The sequence below is a fragment of the Oncorhynchus clarkii genome, chromosome 4, assembly GCF_045791955.1.
Source record: "Oncorhynchus clarkii lewisi isolate Uvic-CL-2024 chromosome 4, UVic_Ocla_1.0, whole genome shotgun sequence".
Lineage (NCBI taxonomy): Eukaryota > Metazoa > Chordata > Actinopteri > Salmoniformes > Salmonidae > Oncorhynchus > Oncorhynchus clarkii.
In genome coordinates, this window is record NC_092150.1 from 23,049,261 (window position 1) to 23,075,167 (window position 25,907).

A 25,907-nucleotide genomic window follows, 5' to 3' on the forward strand; every position below is an offset into this window, starting at 1 on the left:
AGGACACAAATGTAATCTGCCCACAGTACCCAATCTCTGCTCACTGCCAGGGCTCTCAAGAAGAAATCGGATTCTGTTTGCGACGCGTTTTGTTGTCCAAAAATACAGAAAACACTGTTGGTGTTTGAACACTGGTTTGCTGGCTCAATGACACAAGCCTTTCAATACATGAGGCAACAAGCAAACAATCTACACAGGACTCTATCACACACCTTCCTGGGACATAACCTCACACTCAATATCCCTTTAAACCAATCTATCTGTGCTGCAGCCTGTATCCAACGAGTCCCAAGCACCAGAACACCACAATTCCCTGTGCTCCTCTTGCCTCTATTCTACCTGGATGGTCAGGATGTATTGATTGAACTATCAATCAACTCTGACATCCATACAGCATGATTTCTATGGGATGTGAAGCTCAGAAGTTTGGGGAAGTTAGGGGGAGGGAGAAATGGAGGAAACATCAGTGAGGTACACATGTTGTGTACTCAATCTCTGTCTCTCCTCCAGATGCCTCCTTTCCTCTCCCCCAACAGCCAGCGGGAGAGGTAGGGGAGGCTGAAAAGAATGGGGAGCCTGGCCAGGCCACCTGGGGCCCCTAATGAGGACAATGAGAGAGAAGAGAAGGATACAGGTGTCCTCTGTGTAGGGAACGGGCGCCGTGCTCCCTGCTGCCATGTAGCTGTAGAAGGACACCTCCAGGGTGTAGCAGTAGGACATGTCGTCCAGCAGGCCGCCCAGGAAGCGCCTCCCGGTGCCAGCTTTCACAACATCACGGTTAAACGATGTGTTGGACTGTGGGGGTGAAACACACTGTTAACAGAGTGCATTCTACTATACCAGCATTATAATTCAAATTAGATTTAATTAGTCCGAAAAATGACAAAATATATTTTGCATACGGATGTGGGATCTTAATTTGATCACCCTGTTGCAGGAGAACTTTCCGGCAATGCAGTGTATTTGAGGTTTAAAAAGTATTCTGAAGTTTGTAATTTGCAATTTTCCCACTACAAAAATGCCCATTAATTATAATTTCACATTTCCTGTTGCTGCAGGATTTTTTTCCTGCTGTAGCAAACATGCTCAAATTAAGATCCTACATCTGTAGAAGTGTGTTGGTTAATTTCAATGCTTCATTCTAACAATGCCTATACTACTCATTGCAGTCTTGTTGTTATGCATAGTAACATGGATTGTAAGTCAGCTTCAGCATTTAACATGATTCAGTCAATTTAGGAAGTTTCCATTGCCCTTCAGTTCACTCAACTTGAATGGAATATGACCCCTGTAACTTAAATGCAGACTTCCACTCCTGGCAGAACTTATTGAGTTCTATGACTATGTGCTTTGGGCAGTGCTGAATGAGCAGTAAGAAAAGAGCACAGTAAGGGACATGACTTCTGGCCAGCTGTCACCGCTACTATACACACCCCAATGGTATACACACACACGCACACACACACGCACACATGCAGGCATACACACTGCTGTAGACAAAGATGAGCTCTTTATTGTGACAGCATCACAAATAACCAGTGGACAATCTGTGATATCCTTTATGTATGGACGGTGGCTAAAATTATTTTAGCTGTTGAAAGAATTTCCGTGTGTACTGGTGAAGAAAGTATATGAGAGCTGTGAACGTGTCGCTGCACAGAAAAGGTTATTCTTCTGGCTATACTGTATGTAACTGGCACTGCTTAAAAATGGCACTTTGGCTGAGCGCTGAAGGTCAGTGTGGCTGGGAGGAGGAGGGAAACAGACTTTTCAAATATAAAGCTTCCACACCCAGCTCTATGATAGATCTCAGTTTACCCTGTGGTTCATGCAGTCACTATTGTAGCATAGACAACTAGCACCTGCTATTATGTGGGCTGTATTCCTGTGGAACATCTGTGAGATGAGTAGGGTTAGGATTGATATGGCCTGACCAGGGAAAACTCTGGGCCCTGCAGTAGTTGTAAAGTTTTCCCTGGTATGATTGATGTGAGGAACTTACGAAGGAGAAGTCTGGGGCGTTTTGGCAGAGCAGGCGAGGGAACACGGCCTGTCTCTGGACTCTCTCCTCCTCCTCAAACACGTTCCCGTACATGAAGCCATTCATCATGGTGGAGTGGGCGTGCACATCAATGTAGAACTCCAGACCCACCTTCTGTGTACGCCACAAACAAATACAGACAGACAGACAAACAAAGAGAAATATAGAGAAAGCAGTGGTGTCACAAATGGAGTGTAGACCTCCTGAATATACACAATTTACACATTTCATAGCCATTGCCATTTCCATCAAAATGTAAAGTTCTTGATTTGACTGAGACTTCTTGCCTACACTGTTTTCATATGCCCACAGCGTGGATTCAACCGAGCACAAAACAAGTGGGAACAACAACAACCAAGCTGTGTCACACAAATGCTTTGGTTGGCTGTGGAGGGCAGCTTCCTGGGGTGGACAGCGGGAAGCGGCGGCATGGGAGTGCCATCTGAAAGACGACTCTCAGAGGTGGCAGAGCAGCAGAGGAGAAAGCACAGAGGAGATGACACACCTCCCACAGCGACAGAGAGAGAGAGAGAGAGAGAGAGAGAGAGAGAGAGAGAGAGAGAGAGAGAGAGAGAGAGAGAGAGAGAGAGAGGGGAGGGGCGAGGGTAAGAATGATAGGATACAAGTCCTATTTTTATCCCCAGTAGAGCCCAGGGACAGAGCTAAAGAGAGGAGTGCTCAGGAGACAGTATTGGTGGCCCCACACAGAGGAGATATGAAGACTGGCTGGGGGTGACCCCTCCAGATACAGCTGCACAACAATACAACAGTCCAGCCCACACACAATCAGGCTTTACTCAGACTACCAGGTACTGTAGCTACACTCCTGAGGAGCTGAGAGGAATACATTATGAGAGCCAGCTGCCACACACTCAAGGACACACACACACACACACACACACACACACACACACACACACACACACACACACACACACACACACACACACACACACACACACACACACACACACACACACCAGATCACATCTGCGTCAGTACACACCTCTCATAATTAATTCTGGCTTTATTTCAGAAGTTTGGCTTTAAAAGACAGAGATAAAAGTGGTGCTATATGGCGATAGACATTCTTCTAGGGACAGTCTTGTGAAAATCTCCTCAGTTGACAAGGCTGCATAGCAGAGGTAACACAGTGGGGAATAAAAGTTCAGTTTCATGTTAGAGAATTGTAGAATGAAATTCCAGGCCAATCCCATGCTACTGTGGCCAGTGTATAAAGCTCTCTCTCTCTCTAGCCATGGACACGGTGAAGCAGGTGTAATGAGCCCTCTCTCACTCTCACTCCCCCTGACCCCTCATACCCCAGCACAGCCCAGCACAGCCTCCTTTCACTCCATATTTATTTTTCTTTCATTCTTTCTTCCCTCTCTCTCTCCTTCTCCTCTCATTACACATTCCAGAGCGTATCTCAGTTCCCGGGGGTCGTCAGGCGGTAGGGAGGGATGGAGAAGGAGAGGAAAAGGAGGGGGGAGAGGGCGACGCAATGCTTGAAATTCTGCTCACAGCCAAAGCAATTTCCTGGCAAGCGCGGTGCTGTCAGCTGCTCTGATGGCTGGCTGTGAAATATTGTGGCTGGGAGTGGGCCGGCAGCAGGCTCTGGCAGGCAGATCGATTGAGACCGAGAGGAAGAGCGGGAAACAACAAAAAAGGGAAAAAGAAAGCAAAACACAGCCGCCATTAAGGCAGCTCCATCAGGCAGTTGAAGGAGTTCCCACTTCCCAGTGTCTGCTAGAGGCAGAAAGCCCTCTAATCGGCAACGCTCACCCAGGTAAAGGGAGGAGGGTGTGGAGGGTGTTGGGACTTCGGAACCACCTAGTGGGATTTTTTACACACACGTAAAATGACCCTTCCCCCTGTTAAAGTACAGCTCAAATGATGGATTACTGCATGAAATGGCATACTTTTCTCTGGTACCAAGCTTCTGCAACGTAAAGTATAGCTTGGCTCGACTGCTTTGCTCTGTTAACAATGTAAAGTATAGCTTGGCTCGACTGCTTTGCTCTGTTAACAATGTAAATTAAGAATCAAAATGAAATGTTCGCACAGCATTGGGTCGCTTAAATGGCCATGCTCCAGCGGCTTACTCCAGAATTATACAAAAGATTCAAGCTGGGAAGCCAAAGTGAATCACCAACAGCATCTCCCAGTCTCCAAACAAGGAGTCACTCGACCCTAAGTGGTGATTCCCCTTAATATCTCAAGGACAATGGAAGTACAACGATACAGTGAAGTTCAACCCAGCCCACAATGTCAACTGAGAGTTAGCATAACAGTCTCCTAATGTGCTGTCAATCACAGGCAGACAGGACTGTGAGGCTGGAGCAGTGATTGATTGTTTAATTACCAACCCACTTTGACCTAGAGAATTGTTCATTTGAAATTGTAATCAAGCAATTAGAGGCAATTAAGAAATGTAGAGAAGGAAAGTCAAAAGACAATCTGAGTGTAGAGGCTTTACAAATTAAATGTCTCAGAGAGAGAGAGAGCGAGAGAGGGAGAGGGAGAGAGAGAGAGGGTGAGAGAGAGACCAGCTTGATAGGTAGCAGTTCCTACAACTCAATAGAAGGAATTGGACTCAACTTGATCTGAACTGGGGTTGCTCCAGTTTAGTTTAATGGGGAAGGTCAAATAAATTTTGTCAGACAAGTACTTATCTGCTACATATTAATTAGTCTGGTCCATAAACAGTTTGGCTTATCTTAACACAGATTTTTTTTTTGTGTGTGTGTGTGTGTGTGTGTGTGGTGGGGGGGGGGGGGGGGGGATTTAAGCAGGATTACAGACTAAAGGCAGATACTCTCACAAAGCCCTTAGCATCAGCAATACCTCTAAAAGAAACCCTAGCTAGGTTCAGTGGAATTTACTGTATCAAACGTTTCCTCTCTGCTGACATTATTAACATACAGCCGTTACTCCAACATCCAGGGCACGTAGAGTGTTTATACATTTAGAATAAAACCTATAAGTATCCGTGTATGACTGGGGAGCAGAGTTATGAGTGATACAGTGCATTCGGTGGGTGGGTCCCAGTGGGATACAGAGAGAGAACAGACATGGCAGTGCTCAATCCTGTAAGCCCCTCATTCTCTCTCTGCCACAGACTGATTGATGGACGTATTTGTTCCTTTTTAACACAGAGGTGACTTGTAATCAAGCTGAACGGGCACTCAGACAGCACTCTGCAACAGGGCTGTTAATGCTTCGTAAGCAGCTGCATCTGTCTGGAAGCCCTGTGTGCCAGGAAAGTCTGTTACTCCATCTATCCACCTCCCAACCTCTCACACACCCTGGGTCTGTTTGGTGGATCTATGCCCCCATTGTGTCACCAAAGCATCTTTAGTACAAACAGCACGAAACTAGAGAGACACCCCAAATGGCTTCCTCTACCGTGCCATTTTCTTGTTCTTTGCCTGTGAGAGCCAGACAGTTCTGCTTCAAACTGGAATAGGCGGTTAAGGAATTGAAAAGGGGGAGTAATGATGGCGACAAATTGGCCGTAAATCTCTGAAATGGATAAGAAATGGGCCGATGACACCAGAGGACATCTCAACAGACAGACGAAAATAGCATTGTCCCCAAGCGCCCTGAACACAGCAGACAAAGACTCCCCACAGGAAAAAGGAAAAGAAAGTAGAGCCAGGAGGATGAGGGGGGGAGGGGGGGTTCAAGGTGCAATTTTCCATCTAGCAGGCATGACAGGACCAAATACATTTGTTTCAGACATACAATTAATTTTGTAATATTAAAAAGGTCAGAAATGAACCATAGCAATACTGGCCCTTTTGTCATCCTTAACAAATGATCCAAAATGGCGCTATCAGATTGGTGGGGATACATTCACTATGATGAATGTTCTGAGTAATCAGCCAATCAAAAATAATGATTATTCTCCTTTGATAAATGGGCTGGGAAAGCATTGCATTAGTTAAGAGATGGGTCCAGTTGTTTCTTCACTCTTCACAGATATATTTTCTTGCATCACTGACTCTGTGAAATTTTTGCTTTTGACCAATGCACAGCTGTGGATGAGAAATTATAGGATTTTATACAACTATTCATATGTCCTTACATTCAGATGGCTTCAGAGCTAATAAGGATGTAAGTTGACAGCTTTGCTAAGAAGCAATTCAAATCTGTATTTAATGAAAATAAATCTTTGTCAATCAAGCTTAGATAAATGGCTTCTTAGAGATGATCAAAAAAGGAGGGATCTTTCTCTAATGAAACAGAGATACAATTATACATTTTCCAAAATAAAAAACAAGACTTCTATATAACTAAAAGGGATGAAATAAATGCTGTTGCAGTCTGACTGTCACTGAGCCCTTTCCTAAAGCTAGAGAAATGGCTTCGGTTTGACATTCTTCAAGAGTCAAATGGCCAGTGACAGCTTGGAATCCTCTGCGTCTGCAACCATCTGCCAGCTAGAGGGAAGCGGACAAATAAAGAGTAGCATGTTAGCCCGGCACTGATCTCCTCCTGTTGTCCTCAGACCGTGGCCTTGTAGCCTCATTAGTGGATATGCACAGTGTGAGACAGCAGTGGATGGAGGGCCAGGCCCCTGGCCATAGAACTGGCACTGGGACTGGCATGTGGGAGCCCCAAATCTGAGTGCTGTGTCTGATGTGATTAGCTGGAGAGAGGCAGCCCAGGCTTCTCCTCTGACAGGGCCAGTCGGCCACAGTCAGGGCAGGGGATGGTTTAGGAGAGAGTGGGGCTGATGTGATGTGGGCACACGGCCCTAGTTGGGATTGTACTGTATGGATGGATGTAGTGCTGAGGGTGCTGGGGGGTTAAGACACTGTGAGGTGGTGAAGGGGTGGAGAGCTTAATGAGAGTTCTCCTTCCAGCCACTGGATCTGCCAGTGGAATCATAATTACACATGTGGGTAGCAGGCAGGCAGAGGCTCTCTTTCGCAGCCCGTGGCTCTGCACTGAGCTACATGTGCATGTTCTCTATTGGAGTTAGAGTGCATTGGAGTGAGACACTACCGGTTAAAAGTTTTAGAACACCTACTCATTCAAGGGTTTTTCTTTATTTGGACTATTTTCTACAATGTAGAATAATAGTGAAGCCATCAAAACTATGAAATAACACATATGGACCCATGTAACTCTGGTTCTTGGGGCGGCAGGGTAGCCTAGTGGTTAGAGCTTTGGACTAGTAACAGGAAGGTTGGAAGTTCAAATCCCCGAGCTGCCCACAGTTAACCCACTGTTCCTAGGCCATCATTGAAAATAAGAATGTGTTCTTAACTGACTTGCCTGGTTAAATAAATGTAGTAACCCAAAAAGTCTTAAACAAATCAACATATTTGAGATTCTCAAATAGCCACCCTTTGCTTTGATGGCAGCTTTGTGCACTCTTGGCATTCTCTCAACCTGGAATGCTTTTCCAACAGTCTTGAAAGTGATGGTGAGCACTTGTTGGCTGCTTTTCCTTCACTCTGTGGTCCGACTCATCCCAAACCATCTCAATTAGTTTGAGGCCAGGTCATCTAATGCAGGCCTCCATCATTCTCCTTTTTGGTCAAATAGCCCTTATACAGCCTGGAGGTGTGTTGGGCCATTGTCCTTTTGAAAAACAAATTATAGTCCTACTAAGCTTAAACCAGAAGGGATGGCCTATCACTGCAGAATGATGTTCTAGCCATGTTGGTTAAGTGTGGCTTGAATTCTGAAATAAATCACAGACAGTGTCACCAGCAAAGCACCCCCACACCATAACACCTCCTCCTCCATGCTTTACGGTGGGAAATACACATGCGGAGGTCATCCGTTCATCCACACCGCATCTCACAAAGACACAGCGGCTGGAACCAAAGATTTCCAATTTGGACTCCAGACCAAAGGACAGATTTCCACCGGTCTAATGTCCATTGCTCATGTTTCTTGGTCCAAGCAAGTCTCTTCTTCTTATTGGTGTCCTTTAATAGTGGTTTCTTTACAGCAATTCGACCATGAAGGCCTGATTCACGCAGTCTCCTCTGAACAGTTGATGTTGAGATGTGTCTGTTACTTAAACTTTGTGAAGAATTTATTTATTTCTGAGGCTGGTAACTCTAATGAACTTATCCTCTGCAGCAGAGGTAACTCTGGTTCTTCCTTTCCTGTGGCGGTCCTCATGAGAGCCAGTTTCATCATAGCGCTTGATGGTTTTTGCAACTGCACTTTTTTGCTTACTGCATGATTCCATATGTCTTATTTCATAGTTCTGATGTCTTCACTATTATTCTACAATGTAGAAAATAGTACAAATAAAGAAAAACCCTTGAATGAGTAGGTGTTCTAAAACTTTTGACCAGTAGTGTATGTGCGTGAGTATGAGAGTGAATGCAAATGGTGCTGTGTGGTTGTGTTAGAGAAAGAGTCAGAGTCAGAGAGAGAGAGAGAGAGAGAGAGAGAGAAAGAGAGCGAGAGAGAGAGTACCTACAGTATGTACTTGTGTGTGGTGTGTGTTTTGATGTGAGTGTGTGTATGTAGTTTGCAGAAGTGTGAGGGACATGAGTGGATCACTCTGCCATGAAGGAGCCCATCGATCAGCGTGTCAGTGCTAGGGGAAAAGGTTAAACTGAGGGGCGCGCCCCTTTGCTCAGCAGAACGCCCTGGTCTTATCAGGTTTAGAAAGTGTAAGAAAGGGCAGACGATTCCCAGGACAGACTCTGACCTTCAGTAATCTAACAACCTGCGTTTCCACTTATAATTAACATGAAGGGAAAAAACCCCACAAGGGCCCGGTCCTCTAAGAAAGAAAGTGCAAGCTGAATATAGAGTTCACAACAGACACCGGCACCTCAGTACTATCTAATGTCCCAGAGACCTACAGTACACGTTACAGAGAGCTGCTGAGTATCAATCCCAAAGCACCTTTCTTCAGTTCCACAGGAGTGAACTAAGCACTAAACTGGAAATAGAGTTCAGAACAGAGTTCAAACCTCAACTCAGGTGTTTTATATACGGAGTGTATAAAACATTAAGAACCTTCCTAATATTGAGTTGAACCCCTTTTTTTGCCCTCGGAACAGCCTCAATTCGTCAGGGCATGGACTCTACAAGGTGTCAAAAGCATTCTACAGGGAGGCTGGCCCATGTTGACTCCAATGTTTCCCACAGTCGTGTCAAGTTGGATGTCCTTTGGGTGGTGTACCGTTCTTTATACACATGGGGAACTGTTAAGAGTGAAAAACCCAGCACCGTTGTAGTTCTTGACACAAACCGGTATGCCTGGCACCTACTACCATACCTCATTCATAGACACTTAAATCTTTTTTCCCATTCACCCTCAATGGCACACATACACGCCCATGTCTCAATTGTCTCAAGGCTTAAAAATCCTTCTTTAACCGTCTCCTCCCCTTCATCTACACTGATTGAAGTGGATTTAACAAGTGACACCAATAAGGGATCATAGCTTTCACCTGGATTCACCTGGTCAAACTATGTCATGGAAAGAGTGGGTGTTCTTAATGTTTGTCCACCCAGTGTAGAGCTAGGATCTCTGTGGAAAAGGTTGTATGTTGTGTGCTTCAGGGTGAAGAATGCACAGCCCATACTACTGTATAAAGTGTGTAATACAAATGTTAGAAGCAGGTTGGAGATTGGGACTCACTGCGTCTTGACTGAGCTGGACAATGAGCTGTTTGACGGCGTGGAGGGTGGGGTGGACCCAGGGGGACGGCTCCTGCCAGTGACGGTTCAGATCAAAACCCATAAGAGAGCACCTGGAAATGACCATACACACATGAGTTTAATATTTTCAGATACCTACAACACTAATTCATTCAATCAGCAATCAGATTTTCACTAAACAGTCAATTAGCTTTAACTACCTGATTGTTCTAGAAGAATCAATCTGCACATACACTACATGGCCAGAAGTATATGGACATCCCTTCAAATTAGTGGATTTGGCTATTTCAGCCACACCCGTTGCTGACAGGTATATCAAATCCAGCACATAGCCATGCAATCTCCATAGACAAACATAGGCAGTAGAATTGCCCGTACTGAAGTGCTCTGTGACTTTCAACATGGCACCGTCATAGGATGCCACCTTTCCAACAAGTCAGTTTGTATTATTTCTGCCCTGCTAGAGCTGGAAGCGACGTCAGCACAATAACTTTTTGTCGGGAGCTTCGTGAAATGGGTTTCCATGGCCTAGCAACAGCACACAAGCCTAAGATCACCAGGCGCAATGCCAAGCGTCGGCTGGAGCGATGTAAAGCTTGCCGCCATTGTACTCTGGAACAGTGGGGACGCGTTCTCTGGAGTGATGAATCGCGCTTCACCATCTGACAATCCAGATGGACTAATTTGGGTTTGGCGGATGCCATGAGAATGGTACCTGTACCAATCCAACTGTAAAGTTTGGTAGAGGAGGAATAATGGTCTGGGGATGTTTTTCATGGTTTGTGCTGGGCCCCTTAGTTTCAGTGAAGGGAAATCGTAACGATACAGCATACAATTACATTCTAGACAATTCTGTGCTTACAACTTCGTAGCAACAGTTTGGGGAAGGCCCTTTCCTGTTTCAGCATGACAATGCCCCCATACACAAAGCGAGGTCCATACAGAAATGGTTTGTCAAGATCGGTGTGGAAGAACTTACATTAGGGCTTCAGAGTGGGGCAGTGGTCTAAGGCACTGCATCTCAGTTCAACAGGCCCTGGTTCGATTCCAGGCTGTATCACATCTTGCCGTGATTGGGAGTCCCATAGGGCGGAGCACAATTGGCCCAGCGTCATCCGGGTTTGGTCGGGGTAGGCTGTCATAGTAAATAATAATTTGTTCTTTAACTGACTTGCCGAGTTAAATAAAGGTTAAAAAAATAAAAAATTGTCTGGCCTGCAGGGCCCTGACCTCAACTCCGGTTGAACGAGGACGAGCTCGGTTTGAAAAGTTTGTTGTTTGAAAGTGTATTGGAAAGTTCTTGGTAGCTAGCTAGCTTCTTAGTTTGGATCAGTTGGCATCAGTTGCTGGGACTGCTTGTCTCTTTCCAGTGATCCTGTCGACCAAGGATGGGTCTGAGGAGCTATTTGGCGTCGCTGCTAGCTAGCTGCATATCAAGCTAGCGGGGTTTTCTTGAACACAGCCCGCGATGCGGTTAGCCATTGTGCCTGGGACCGCGGATTTTCCCGGGTTTGTGGCTGTTTGTTGTTTTCAATTTTCCCCGTGACCTGCCCTGTCTGGAACTGTGAGGAGTAACAGCGTAACGTAAGTTGCTAGCTACTGTGACAAAGACCAAAGCCGGCGAGAGTACGGTTGAGGACAGTGGTGTCTCTCTGTCACACGCGAAGGATATTTTAAACTAGATCTACAAGCAGTTGTTACAACAACAAGAAAATAGATGCATGTGTTTTGTCCAAATACTGTTGGATTCTACTTATAAAAGAATGGATGACCTAACCAGAGAGGTCCAGGACCTGAAGAACAGTTTGCAGTTCTCCCGGGGTCAGCTCAATGAGTTGAAACAGGAGAACGGCAAGATGACAGCAATCTGTAAGTCATTGAGAGAGGACATCAGTTCTGTGTGTGAATCCATGCTAACAATGATAGATAAATCAGTCTTGAGGGACAATCAAGGCGGAACAACATGGTTGTGGATGGAATTGCAGAATCTGCACATGAGACCTGGATGGAATATGAGGACAAAGTGAGGGAAATGATCTCTGAGAAATTGAAGATGGACCACAGGACGATTGAGGTGGAGCGTGCCCACAGGACTGGTAAAACCACCACCGGCCCAGGTGATAGGCCTAGGCCCGATAGTGGTCAAGTTCCTGAGGTTCAAGGACAAGGTAGCTGTTCTGGAAAGAGCCAAGAACTTGAGAGGAACGTATATCTTCCTTAACGAGGACTATCCTGAAGCTGTGCGCCAGAAGAGGAAAGTAACTGATCCCAGACATGAAAGCTGCCAGAGTGCATGGGGACATTGCTTACATCCGTAATTTGTTTATTTATTTATTTCACCTTTATTTAACCAGTTAGGCAAGTTGAGAACAAGTTCTCATTTACAATTGCGACCTGGCAAAGATAAAGCAAAGCAGTTTGACACATACAACAACACAGAGTTACACATGGAGTAAAACAAACGTACAGTCAATAATACAGTAGAAAAATAAGTCTATATAAAATGTGAGCAAATGAGGTGAGATAAGGGAGGTAAAGGCAAAAAAAGGCCATGGTGGCGAAGTAAATACAATATAGCAAGTACATCACTGGAATGGTAGATTTGCAGTGGAAGAATGTGCAAAGTAGAAATAGAAATAATGGGGTGCAAAGGAGCAAAATAAATAATTAAATACAGTAGGGGAAGAGGTAGTTGTTTGGGCTAAATTATAGATGGGCTATGTACAGGTGCAGTAATCTGTGAGCTGCTCTGACAGCTGGTGCTTAATGCTAGAGAAGGAGATTAGTGTTTCCAGTTTCAGAGATTTTTGTAGTTAGTTCCAGTCATTGGCAGCAGAGAACTGGAAGGAGAGGTGGCCAAAGGAAGAATTGGCTTTGGGGGTGACAGGCTCATTGTCCACCCTCCCTCCCAGAAGCCTGGAAGGGATGACCTATGTGTTCGTAGCTTCAACCCCGCATCACACACACACACACACACACACACACACACACACACACACACACACACACACACACACACACACACACACCAATTGATTAATGGACTGCTTGTCACACCCTGGCCTTAGTATTCTTTGTTATTTTGGTTAGGTCAGGATGTGACATGGGTGATGTATGTTTTTTTTGTCTAGGGGTTTTGTATGTTTATGGGGGTGTATCCTATCTAGGTGTTTTTATAAGTCTATGGTTGCCTAGATTGGTTCTCAATTAGAGGCACCTGTCTATCGTTGTCTCTGATTGGGAACCATATTTAGGCAGCCATATTCTTTGGGTATTTTGTGGGTGATTGTTCCTGTTCCAGTGTGCAAGTGTTCACGTTATGGGACTGTATCGTCTTTGTTCATTTTTTGTAGGTTAGTTGTTTTTGTTCATTGTTTAAGTATTCCCATTAAATATGGATTATATTCACGCTGCATCTTGGTCCTCCTCTCTTTTACCAGAAGACAGTCGTTACACTGCTGAATGTATATATTTTTCTCTTGCTTTTTTTGGCTCTTTTCAGTATATCTCTGATAAGCTACCCAGGAAAGGGCTGAAAATAGACCATATTAATATACAGTGGGGCAAAAAAAGTATTTAGTCAGCCACCAATTGTGCAAGTTCTCCCACTTAAAAAGATGAGAGAGGCCTGTAATTTTCATCATAGGTACACTTCAACTATGACAGACAAAATGAGAAAAAAAATCCAGAAAAGCACATTGTATGATTTTTAATGAATTTATTTGCAAATTATGGTGGAAAATAAGTATTTGGTCAATAACAAAAGTTTATCTCAATACTTTGTTATATACCCTTTGTTGGCAATGACAGAGGTCAAACATTTTCTGTAAGTCTTCACAAGGTGTATTTGGTGGCTGACTAAATACTTTTTTGCCCCACTGTATGTAGCCTGAGAAATAAGGTTCATGAAATCAATAACTTGCTAACATCAGATAACATTCATATATTAGCCATTTCTGAGACTCACTTAGATAATTTATTTAATGATTCATCAGTAGCAATACAAGGATATAACATTTATAGAGGAGACAGAAATGCTTATGGGAGAGGTGTTGCTGTATATATTCAGAGCCATATCCCTGCAATGCTTAGAGAAGATCTTATGTCAAGTGTTATTGAAGTGTTGTGGTTGCAGGTTCACTTGGCACATCTAAAGCCTTTTCTTTTGGGGTGTTGCTATAGGCCATCACGTGCTAACAGTCAGTATCTAAATAATGTGTGAAATGCTTGATAGTGTATGTGATGTAAACAGAGAGGTCTACTTTCTTTGGGAACCTGAATATGACGGGTTTTCATCAAGCTGTCCACTCAAGAGGAAGCTTCTTGCTGTAACCAGTGCCTGTAATCTGGTTCAGGTTATTAATCAACCTACCAAGGTGTTTACAAACACTACAGGAACAAGATCATCCACATGTATCGATCACATTTTTACTAATACTGTAGAACTTTGTTCTAAAGCTGTATCCACACCCATTGGATGCAGTGATCACAGTATAGTGGCTATATCCAGGAAAGACAAAGTTCCAACAGCTGGAACTAAAATAGTGTATAAGAGATCATACAAAATATTTACTGTGACTCTTATGTGGATGATGTTAAAAATATTTGTTGGTCTGATGTGATTAATGAGGAGCATACAGATGCTGCACTTGATGAATTTATGAAATTCTTCTTCCAATTATTGATAAACATGCACCTGTTAAGAAACTGACTGTTAGAACTGTTAAGGCTCCATGGATTGATGAGGAATTGAAAAACTGTATGGTTGAAAGAGATGGGGCAAAAGGAGTGGCTAATAAATTGGCTGGCTGCACATCTGACTGGCTGACTTACTGCAAATTGAGAAATGATGTGACTAAACTCAACAAAAAGAAGAACACATTTTATTATGAAGCCAAGATCAATGAAATTATTTTTGATGACTTTAAATTAAATTATGTGCAGAAAGACAAATTCATCTCCATCTTTTATCGAATCAGATGGCCTATTCATCACAAAACCATTTGATATTGCCAATTATTTTAATTATTATTTAATTGGCAAAGTGGGATAACTTAGGCAGGAAATGCCAACAACGATCAGTGAGCAATTGTATTCATGCATAAAAAAACTAATGATGAAAGAAAAGCATTGCAAGTTTGAATTTTATGAAGTTAGTGTGGGAGAGGTGGAAAAAATGATTGTTATCGATAAATAATGATAAACCTCCTGGCATTGACAACTTAGATGGAAAGCTACTGAGGATAGTAGCTGACTCTATAGCCACCCCTATCTGTCATATTTTTTAATCTGAGCCTAGAGGAAAGTCTTTGTCCTCAGGCCTGGACAGAAGCCAAAGTAATTCCGCTACCCGAGAGTGGTAAAGCGGCCTTTACTTATTCTAACAGAGACCTATAAGCTTGCTGCCAGCTCTTACCAAACAAATTGTGTTTGACCAAATACAATGCGATTTCCCTGTAAACAAATTAACAACAGACTTTAAGCATGCTTATAGAGAAGGGCAATCAACATGTACTGCACTGACACAAATTACTGATGATTGGTTGAAATAAATTGATAATAAGAAGATTGTGGGAGATGTACTGTTAGATTTCAGTGCAGCCTTTGCTATCATTGACCATAACCTGTTGTTGAAAAAACTTATGTGCTATGGCTTTTCAACCTCTGCCATATCGTAGATTCAGATCTATCTATCTATCTATCTAATAGAACTCAAAGTGTTTTCTTTAATGGAAGCTTCTCTAATGTCAAACATATAAAGTGTGGTGTACCTCAGGGAAGCTCTTTAGGCCCTCTACTCTTTATATTTTTACCAATGACCTGCCACTGGCATTAAACAAAGCATGTGTGTCCATGTATGCTGATGATTCAACCATATACACATCAGCAACCACAGCTAATGAAATCACTGAAACCCTTAACAAAGAGTTGCAGTCTGTTCTGGAATGGGTGGCCAGTAATAAACTTGTCCTGAGCATCTCTAAAACTAGAAGCATTGTATTTGGTACAAATCATTCCTTAAGTGCTAGACCTCAGCTGAATCTGGTAATGAATGGTGTGTTTGTTGAACAAGTTGAGGAGACTAAATTACTTGGTGTTACCTTAGATTGTAAACTGTCATGGTCAAAACATATAGATTCAGTGGTTGTAAAGATGGGGAGAGGTCTAGCCGTAATAAAGAGAAGCTCTGCGTTTTTGACACCACACTCCAAAAAGCAAGTTCTGCAGGCTCTAGTTTTGTATAAACTTGATTATTGTCCAGTCCTGTGGTCCATTGCTGCAAGGAAAGACCTAGTTAAACTGCAGCTGGCCCAGAACAGAGTGGCACATTTAGCTCTTAATTGTAATCAGAGAGCTGATATAAATACTATGCACACAAACATATACAGTTGGCATTTCTGTCCTTTGTTTAAAATGTTTTTTTTTTTTTTTTTTTGCATTGTTGTTTGCTGTTTTCTTCTGTCTTTTCCTTTTTTCTCTTTAGTTAATTATCTTGGTTGTTGGTGCATTGTGGGGTTCTTGGGGGTGGGGAATGGAATTAATTGAATTTTTTATTTAAAATTGTTCTTCTTGGGGGGACTGTGGGAGGGGTCCTGAATGGTTGAGGGACAGCTATTGGGGAACTGTGGGGGGGAGGGGGGGGGTCTTGGAGGGTTCGGGTTCATGTTTTTTGGCCTGGTGGTAGATTTGTCAACGTGCCCTCGAGCAGGGCATTGACCCTGGATGCTTCTGTGTGTCGCTCTGAATGGGAATCTGTTGGATGACTGGCATGATGTAGTTGGTGAGCAGCTTCACTGCAAGTATATTGTATGTTTCAGATATTCAATAAATAAATAAATACAAAATGATAAAATACTATGCAGGCCAGTCTTTCTTGGCTAAGAGTTGAGGAGCGACTGACTGCATCACTTCTTCTTTTTTATAAGAAACATTAATGTGTTGAAAATCCAAGATTGTTTGCATAGTCAACTTACACACAGCTCTGACACACACACTTACTCCACCAGACATGCCACCAGGGGTCTTTTCACAGTCCCCAGAACAAATTCAAGAAAGCGTACAGTAGTATATAGAGCCATTATGGCATGGAACTTCCTTCCATCTCATATTGCTCAAAAAAACAGCAAACCTGGTTTAAAAAAACAGATAAAGCAACACCTCACGACACAACGCCTCTCCCCTATTTAATCTAGATAGTTTGTGTGTATGCATTGATATGTAGGCTACGTGTGCCTTTAAATAAAATGTATGTTGTTCTGTCCTTGAGCTGTTCTTGTCTAATGATGTTCTGTATTATGTAATTCTGTATTATGTTTTATGTTTTGTGTGGACCCCAGGAAGAGTAGCTGCTGCTTTTGCAACAGCTAATGGGGATCCTAATAAAATACCAAAACCAAAAAAACACCTTTGGGATGAATTGGAACGCCGACTGAGAGCCAGGCCTAATCGCCCAACATCAGTGCCTGACCTCACTGATGCTCTTGTGGCTGAATGGAAGCAAGTACCCACAGCAATGTTCCAATATCTAGTGGAAAGCCTTCCCAGGAGAGTGGAGGCTGTTATAGCAGCAAAGGGGAAACCAACTCCATTTGATTTTTTTGCCCATGATTTTGGAAGAGATGTCCGACAGCAGTTGTCCACATACTTTTGGTCATTTAGTGGATCTAATTATTGGACTCCAGTCAAAGAGCAGCTAATGCCAGGACCTCTAGTCAGAGTGGCTGTGGAAGAAAGGACTCTGGGCTATTCAGCTGCTGCTGCTCAGTATCCATGACTTTCACGGGGGCCTGTGTCTGTGTGTCAATGTCACTGTGCATGCCTGAGATAGTAATCTGTGGTCAGCAGTGATTGATTCTGTTCCCTGCACGCATCTGTTCGATCCCACTCCAGATGCTGTGCTGAGCCCACAGAAAGGCCAATTAGGCCTCACTGGTAGGGGTAGAAAGAGACGCTCTAATTGACATTATATTAACATGGAGCCAATAATAATAATAATTATACATGGGACTTATACATTGCTTTCAAGAACCCAAAGTCGCTTAGCAATTGTAGAAATGAAAACAAAAGCAAAAAAACAGGAGTCAAAACAAAACGTCAAACTAAACAAAAACATGAATAAAGAGAGGGGTGGGCTCAAAGAAGAGAAAGAGTGTGATGTATCAGTGTATGGGGAGGGGAGGGTTTGGTATCTGGATACGAACCCAGTTCAGTATGGTGAAGAGATCCAGATACCGAACCCTCCCCTCCCCATACACTGATACATCACACTCTTTCTCTACTTTGAGCCCACCCCTCTCTTTATTCATGTCTTAGTAGTGCATTTCTTTGCTTGTATGTGTGTGTGTGGGGAGGGATCTTGTAATCATTGCATTGGGAGACAGGAAGCCAGTGGAGTTCACGGATGACAGGGGTGATGTGGTGCCTGGACGTAGTGTGGGTGAGGAGTCATCTTCTATTTCTCCCTCTGCCTCCAAAGCGCCATCCCTGGAATATGAACTGCTGGCGTTCCTATTCTGCTGTCTCTTTTCTCCTCCGTTGACAGTTCAACTCAATGTAATTGCTGCAGTAGTCCAGGCTGTTGCAGGTACTCTAAATCAAATCACCTCTTATTCCCCACTGCTAGTTCTCAATCCAATCATGCGCGCAAAGACACACATACACACACCATTCAGCCAGGCCGACTGCATCATTTTCCAGAGTTGATGAAAACAGCCTTTAAAACGGAACGATTAGCAACAAGATGTGTCTAACCTCATCATTGCCAGAGAGCACACTTGATCTACAATTGACAGACTCAGCGCAGTGGGGGGGAGCGGCCAGTAGATGGCGGCCACAAACACATGTTCGGTGGAAGCACTATCATCTCAGTGCATTTGTATTCCTCATGTCCACCCCATTAAGTAAAAGACAATTATGGAGAGGGAGGTGGAAATGATGCCCATGGAGCCTGTGTCTCAACGCTAAACAAAGGATGGAGTGTATGGCCTCAGGAAACACACACAGCTCAGCATAGGAGACACAGTATTGCAAGGGCATACATTTGGCAGAGGCAAGATATATCTTACGCAAGAATAGAGACAGAAAGATGTGTGTGTGTGTGTGTGTGTGTGTGTGTGTGTGTGTGTGTGTGTGTGTATGTGTGTGTGTGTGTGTGTGTGTCTTTGCGCGCATGATTGGATTGAGAACTAGCAGTGGGGAATAAGAGGTGATTTGATTTAGAGTACCTGCAACAGCCTGGACTACTGCAGCAATTACATTGAGTTGAACTGTCAACGGAGGAGAAAAGAGACAGCAGAATAGGAACGCCAGCAGTTCATATTCCAGGGATGGCGCTTTGGAGGCAGAGGGAGAAATAGAAGATGAGAGGGCCGGCAGCCCAGCCTGCTATTCCCACACATGCATCTAGCGGCCAATAAATCATCTGGTAGGGGACCTCCACAGTGGGCGTTACCAAACACATCATCACAGCATCTCTCTTTAGCACTAGCAATGTGCTGCAGTCTAGTCAGAAATCTCTAGCGGAATCCATCAAAAGTACAACTTTTCAGTAGACCTCAAACAACAGGATGGAAATTATTACAACTGAACTGCTCATTTTGTTCACGAAGAAAGGGGAATTTCATATATTGATGGTTGAGCTTACCTGTAGTTGCCTAAGTAGACCCCGTCAGGGTTGAGCATGGGTACAATCTTAAAGATCACATGGTCACGCAGGATTACAGCTACAGGGTGCTGGCTGACCAGGAAGTCAATCACTCCTAAAGCAACACAAAGGTCACTGTCAGGGTTATTAAGCCCTCCAGATTCACTCTACTGTATGGCTGGAGAGAATCACTCTCAAAGCTATTCTATTTCATTCACACAAATATGCACACACATCCTCACACACACACTCCCAGTAAAATTGACTTGAAAAGAAAACCCAAGGCCCCAGTTAATTGAGTTTTGAGAAACAAAAAGAGAAGGACAAAAGGGAGCATTATAAAAATCAGAGGGGAAACCTGAGACATCCCTCCAAAATCGATACAAATTGAATAGAGCTGACAGTGGGATAAAAACAGACAGCGCAGAGGACCTGATTAGCCCACAGGGCCTCAAACACTGAGTGAGGGAGATAACGCTATCTACTACAGATGAGACACAGAGACAGCCAACGAGAGAGAGAGGGAGATTGAAAAAGAGAGCGAGACAGAGAGAGATAGCATTGAGACATGTAAACAGTGCCGGCCACTGAAAAGCCCTCCACAGCCCTGGACTGAAGCAGGATAATTGACAGGTAAATAAGAAGCAGAGAGGGCCGACAGCCAGCACTGTGTACCCCTCCCTGCCTCCCTCCCTCCCTCCTACTCCAGCCGCCCGCCCCACTCTGTCCTGCTCGTTACCACTAATGGAGGCATAACAAGCTCTCTAATTGAGTCAATGTGGCAGGCAGGAGGAGAGAAGGAGCGTGGGATACAGGTACAGGCCACAGAGTGTGCCGTCTAATTGCTCGGACTTCCTGAAATGATTTCATGCACATCTGCGTGTCGGAGTAGGGGTTGGTCCTAAGTGGAGCTCAAAGTCACATTGAGCTAAGTGCACTGTCTGGTCTCAGAGCTACGTGGTGACCAAACGCTACGACACCAACTGGGTGTTTTTCCACTGTTTCTTACACTCGATTTTCAACAATGGGAAAGTAAAGAAGACCCAAGACAAGACATCTTATTAACTGTAACTCACTCTTGCTGCACTTCAGATGTCCTTTATGTTGAGGAGAGAAACCCTGCAGGAGTTCAGTTACTTGTCAATGAAACAAGTATTTCTCACCTGAAGAGCCTGTCTTAATGAAAGCCTGAAATATGGCAGACACGTTAAGGGAGGTATGAGTGGAAGCCAAGGATTTCTTTTAATCATCTGCTTCTTTTTCCACTTATTTCCCTGTAATTCTATGAGAACTTGATAAACTGCTTGTGAGATGCTCCACCTGGGCTGTATGTGTCTTTGTGTTTGTGTGTGTGTGTGTGTGTGTGCGCATGCTTATTAGGGAGGTGTATAGAGCAGAGAGAAACCTACCTTGCCAGATGGGTGGAGACAGAAACCTACCTTTACAGATGGGTGGAGACAGAGACCTATCTTGACAGATGGGTGGAGATAGAGACCTACTGTATCTTGACAGATGGGTGGAGATAGAGACATACCTTGCCAGATGGGTGGAGACAGAGACCTATCTTGACAGATGGGTGGAGACAGAGACCAACCTTGACAGATGGGTGGAGATAGAGACATACCTTGCCAGATGGGTGGAGACAGAGACCTATCTTGACAGATTGGTGGAGATAGAGAATACCTTGAAAGATGGGTGGACAGAGACCTATCTTGACAGATGCGTGGAGATAGAGAATACCTTGAAAGATGGGTGGAGACAGAGACCTATCTTGACAGATGGGTGGAGATAGAGACATACCTTGCCAGATGGGTGGAGATAGAGACCTATCTTGACAGATGGGTGGAGACAGAGACCTACCTTGCCAGATGGGTGGAGATAGAGAATTACCTTGCCAGATGGGTGGAGTCAGAGACCTACCTTGACAGATGAAGGATGCAGGCGACTCCCCAGGGTGTACACGGGCTGTGAGAACAACAAGCTTCTTCTGCTTCTCTGGATTCTGTTGAGCTGGAGAAGAAACACACACACACACACACACACACACACACACACACACACACACACACACACACACACACACACACACACAAACACACACACACACACACGTTAGATGAGAATATGGTCAGGGACACTGGGGCCCTGCTGTCAGGATTAATTGGTCACTAAACACACTTCACAGGTATGCGGTGTAAATTAGCATTCAGGTCAATTCAGTGACAACATTCACTGACTACTGCACGCTGGTGTAATAAGGAACATACAGTATCTGCAGACTGGGATGGAAATCAATTCTATTTAACATTGTTAAAAAGGGACATTGTGACCCAATGGAGATGATGTGACATGTGTGCTAGTGAGACTCCTCTAACCCATTTGTCCAAGGACAGGCTCTTTTTAATGCTGCAAATTAAATTCCATGTACAGTTTTCCCCACCAAAGATGCCACAATGACCTCCAGATCCATTTGGAGATATTCTGCTGGAGGTATGTTTTCACAATCTACATGATGTCCATGATAGACTGCCCAGCTTAATGCACCATAAATCAAATCTGCCTGCTATTTTCTCTCTGTGAAAGTACCAGGCTACAGGGGAAATGAGGAAGAATTGCATTCAGGCTAATAAAATTGGCTGGATGAATACCGGTGCTGCTGGACAAAAAGCTGTTAACATGCTGATCTGCCTCCACCTGCTGCGAGTCACGCTCATACCTATTCCTGCCTCCTCTGTTCTGGGTGGCGGACGACGGTACGGGGCTCTGACGCCGCAGCAGCCTTTGTTCATGTAGCACAATGTTCCCCTCGTTATCAACTACATGATGGGATTTCCAAACACCAGGCTCTGCCTCTCATTTCCAAAGAGAGCAGGCAGGTTTCATTACCATCAACATGGTTACCTGGTGAATGGAGCGCTGGTATTCACCAGACAAAGCAGCACACAGAAACACAACCGCACAGAAACAGTCCGCATATATCCCTGAATCTGGCCCCCTCTACCTCACTACATATAGTTACACACCATACATTACCACATACAGGCCAAACCTTCCTTCGCTTTGTCTCTTATTCAATATGGAAGACTACATTCCATATAGCAGGGATCATATTCAACTATATGAAAAATGGATATATCTCTGGGCATGTGGCCCAGTGGTCACAAAGAGGAAGGTGTGCGTTTGCATCTTCAGAGAGTCCAGTGGATGAATAAGTGATAGAGAGACGCCAAGCACAATGGAGGAGAGGATGGATTGACACCTTGGCTGGTATTGAGGAGGGGGTATCACTGGTGCCCAGGTCAACCCACAAATACTTCCCCCTCACTCTCAGCCCGCGTATGAATGAATCATTAAATAAGCGCATGGATTATTCAGCACGCTCTTTGAATAATGTATACATTTATCACGGTCCGTAAAAACAAGCATGAATAGAACTAATAAACTCAGCAAAAAAGAAACATCCCTTTTTCAGGACCCTGTCTTTCAAAGATAATTAGTCAAAATCCAAATAACTTCACAGATCTTCATTGTAAATGGTTTAAACACTGTTTCCCATGCTTGTACAATGAACCATAAACAACTAATGAACATGCACCTGGAACGGTCGTTAAGACACTAACATCTTACAGACGGTAGGCAATTAAGGTCACAGTTATGAAAACTTAGGACACTAAAGAGGCCTTTCTACTGACTCTGAAAAACACCAAAAGAAAGATGCCCAGGCTCCCTGATCTTCTGTGTGAACGTGCCTTAGGCATGCTGCAAGGAGCCATGAGGACTGCAGATGTGGCCAGGGTAATAAATTGTCCTGTCTGTACTGTGAGACACCTAAGACAGCACTACAGGGAGACAGGACGGACAGCTGATCGTCCTCGCAGTGGCAGACCACGTGTAACAACACCTGCACAGGATCGGTACATCCGAACATCACACCTGCGGGACAGGTACAGAATGGCAACAACAACTGCCCGAGTTACACCAGGAATGCACAATCACTCCATCAGTGCTCAGACTGTCCGCAATAGGCTGAGAGAGGCTGGACTGAGGGCTTGTAGGCCTGTTGTAACGCATGTCCTCACTAGACATCACCTGCAACAACGTCACCTATGGGCACAAACCCACCGTCGCTGGACCAGACAAGACTGGCAAAAAGTGCTCTTCACTGACGAGTCGTGGTTTTGTCTCACCAGGGGTGATGGTTGGATTTGCGTTTATCGTTGAAGGAATGAGCGTTACACCGAGGTCTGTTCTCTGGAGCGGGATCGATTTGGAGGTGGAGGGTCCGTCAAGGTCTGGGGTGGTGTGTCACAGCATCATCGGACTGAGCTTGTTGTCATTGCAGGCAATCTCAGGGAAGACATCATCCTCCCTCATGTGGTTACCCTTCCTGCAGGCTCATCCTGACATGACCCTCCAACATGACAATGCCACCAGCCATACTACTCGTTCTGTGTGTGATTTCCTGCAAGGCAGGAATGACAGTGTTCTGCCATTGCCAGCGAAGAGCCCAGACCTCAATCCCATTGAGCACGTCTGGGATCTGTTGGATCGGAGGGTGAGGGCTAGGGCCATTCCCCACAAAAATGTCTGGGAACTTGCAGGTGCCTTGGTGGAAGAGTGGGGTAACATCTCACAACAAGAACTGCAGTCCAATACTTAATGCAGCTGGTGGTCACACCAGATACTGACTGTTGCTTTTGATTTTGATCCCCCCTTTGTTCAGGGACACATTATTCCATTTCTGTTAGTCACATGTCTGTGGAAATTGTTCAGTTTATGTCTCAGTTGTTGAATCTTGTTTTGTTCATCCAAATATTTACACATGTTAAGTTTGCTGAATATAAACTCGGTTGACAGTGAGAGGATGTTTCTTTTTTAGCTGAGTTTACTTTATGGCTCTTAATTTGGTGGAGGGTGTGGGGTAAAAGGGGACTCTGGCTAATGTTGTGAGGGTTGAGAGATGGTGGATGCGAATTCCATATTTTATCCCAACTCGCCCTGAGACACCCTCGGAGAGTGGGGTCATAGCCAGGGTCTGCCATTATCAACGGTCTACCCTGGATTAAATAGGGTTAAGTGCCTTGCTCAAGGGCACATCGACAGATTTTCCACCTTTTCGGTTCGACCTTTGTGTCACACCCACATGAAAATATACTACAGTTTACTATAGAATACTACAGTACTTACTGTAGAATTCTATAGTAAACTGTAGTATACTGTATAATACTATACTTCACACTGTAGTAAAGTTTGATAATGTACTATAGAATGCTTACTACAGTATTTAAATTATAGTTAACTGTAAATACTACAGTATACTTTAGTCTGACTTTAGTCTGCAAAAACACTACAGTGAATACTACAGTAAAGTCTGCAAAACACTACAGTGAATACTATAGTATTTAAACCATAGTATAGTATACTACCGTCTTTTTTATGTGAGCTGGTCCAACGCTGGAGGGTTGTGAGATAGGCAGAAACTTCAGCTTGAGAGCAGGTATGCCTGTGATAACAGGCAGTTACTCTGCAGTTGATACCACAACCAATCACTGTGGTTTGGAAAGATGGTTGTCTTGAGATGATTCTAACCAATGCTAAGAGAAAACAAGGCCTGGCCACATGAAAAAAGACTACAGTTTACTATAGAATACTACAGTACTTAATATAGAATGATGTATTAAACTGTAGTATATTGTATAATACTTTTCTACACACTGTAGAATACTTTAATCATGTGTAGTACTTACTATAACATGTTGTATTATACTGTAGAACACCATAGTAAATACTACAGTGTACTAGACCATAAAAAAACCATTAAATACTACAGTAATGTTCGCAAAAACACTACAGTAAATACTACAGTAATGTCTGTAAAAACACTCCAAAAACACTACAGTAAATACTACAGTAATGTCTGTAAAAACACTCCAAAAACACTACAGTAAATACTACAGTAATGTCTGTAAAAACACTCCAAAAACACTACAGTAAATACTACAGTAATATCTGTAAAAACACTCCAAAAACACTACAGTAAATACTACAGTAATGTCTGTAAAAACACTCCAAAAACACTACAGTAAATACTACAGTAATGTCTGTAAAAACACTCCAAAAACATTACAGTCCACAAACAAACTACAGAAATTACTGTAGTATATAATACAGTATTACATTTGCATATACCCTGCCCATTCCTCACCCCTGTATCCCAATTTGTGCCACCCATAAGTGAAAAACCTACATGCTAAGTATAGCCCATATATTGTGTTCCCTCCAGGTTATAGAAATGAGCAGAAGCTCTGGTCCATTCAGACCTCAGTCCAACCTACCTACCTACTTTTCTACCGACCTACAGGTTATGGAAGATTTGCTCTGAGTATTTTGTCCAGTAGGTTTCCTCAAGGACAACAACCCCACTGCTATAGTATGCCAAAGATAATAAAACAAAAACACCATAGTAAATACTTCAGTCATGTCTGCAAAAACACTAGAGTGAATACAACAGTATACTACAGTCTGCAAAAACACTAGAGTGAATACAACAGTATACTACAGTCTGCAAAATCA

At 43.8% G+C, this 25,907-nt stretch overlaps 1 protein-coding gene across 3 annotated transcripts in view; it reads right to left on the reverse strand.

The window, feature by feature from the left end:
• Window positions 1–25,907, reverse strand: part of LOC139406612 (cytosolic carboxypeptidase 6-like) — a 465,185-nt gene that overhangs the window by 13,930 nt on the left and 425,348 nt on the right. For 2 of the 3 annotated variants that reach the window (XM_071149383.1, XM_071149385.1), the window contains 5 exons: window positions 21,255–21,344; window positions 19,335–19,449; window positions 9,672–9,783; window positions 2,003–2,155; window positions 633–795 (listed from right to left, as the gene is read on the reverse strand). In XM_071149383.1, the coding sequence (XP_071005484.1) occupies window positions 633–795; window positions 2,003–2,155; window positions 9,672–9,783; window positions 19,335–19,449; window positions 21,255–21,344 (633 nt within the window). The remainder of the gene's footprint in view (window positions 1–632; window positions 796–2,002; window positions 2,156–9,671; window positions 9,784–19,334; window positions 19,450–21,254; window positions 21,345–25,907) is intronic. The other variant, XM_071149384.1, reaches the window with a different exon arrangement.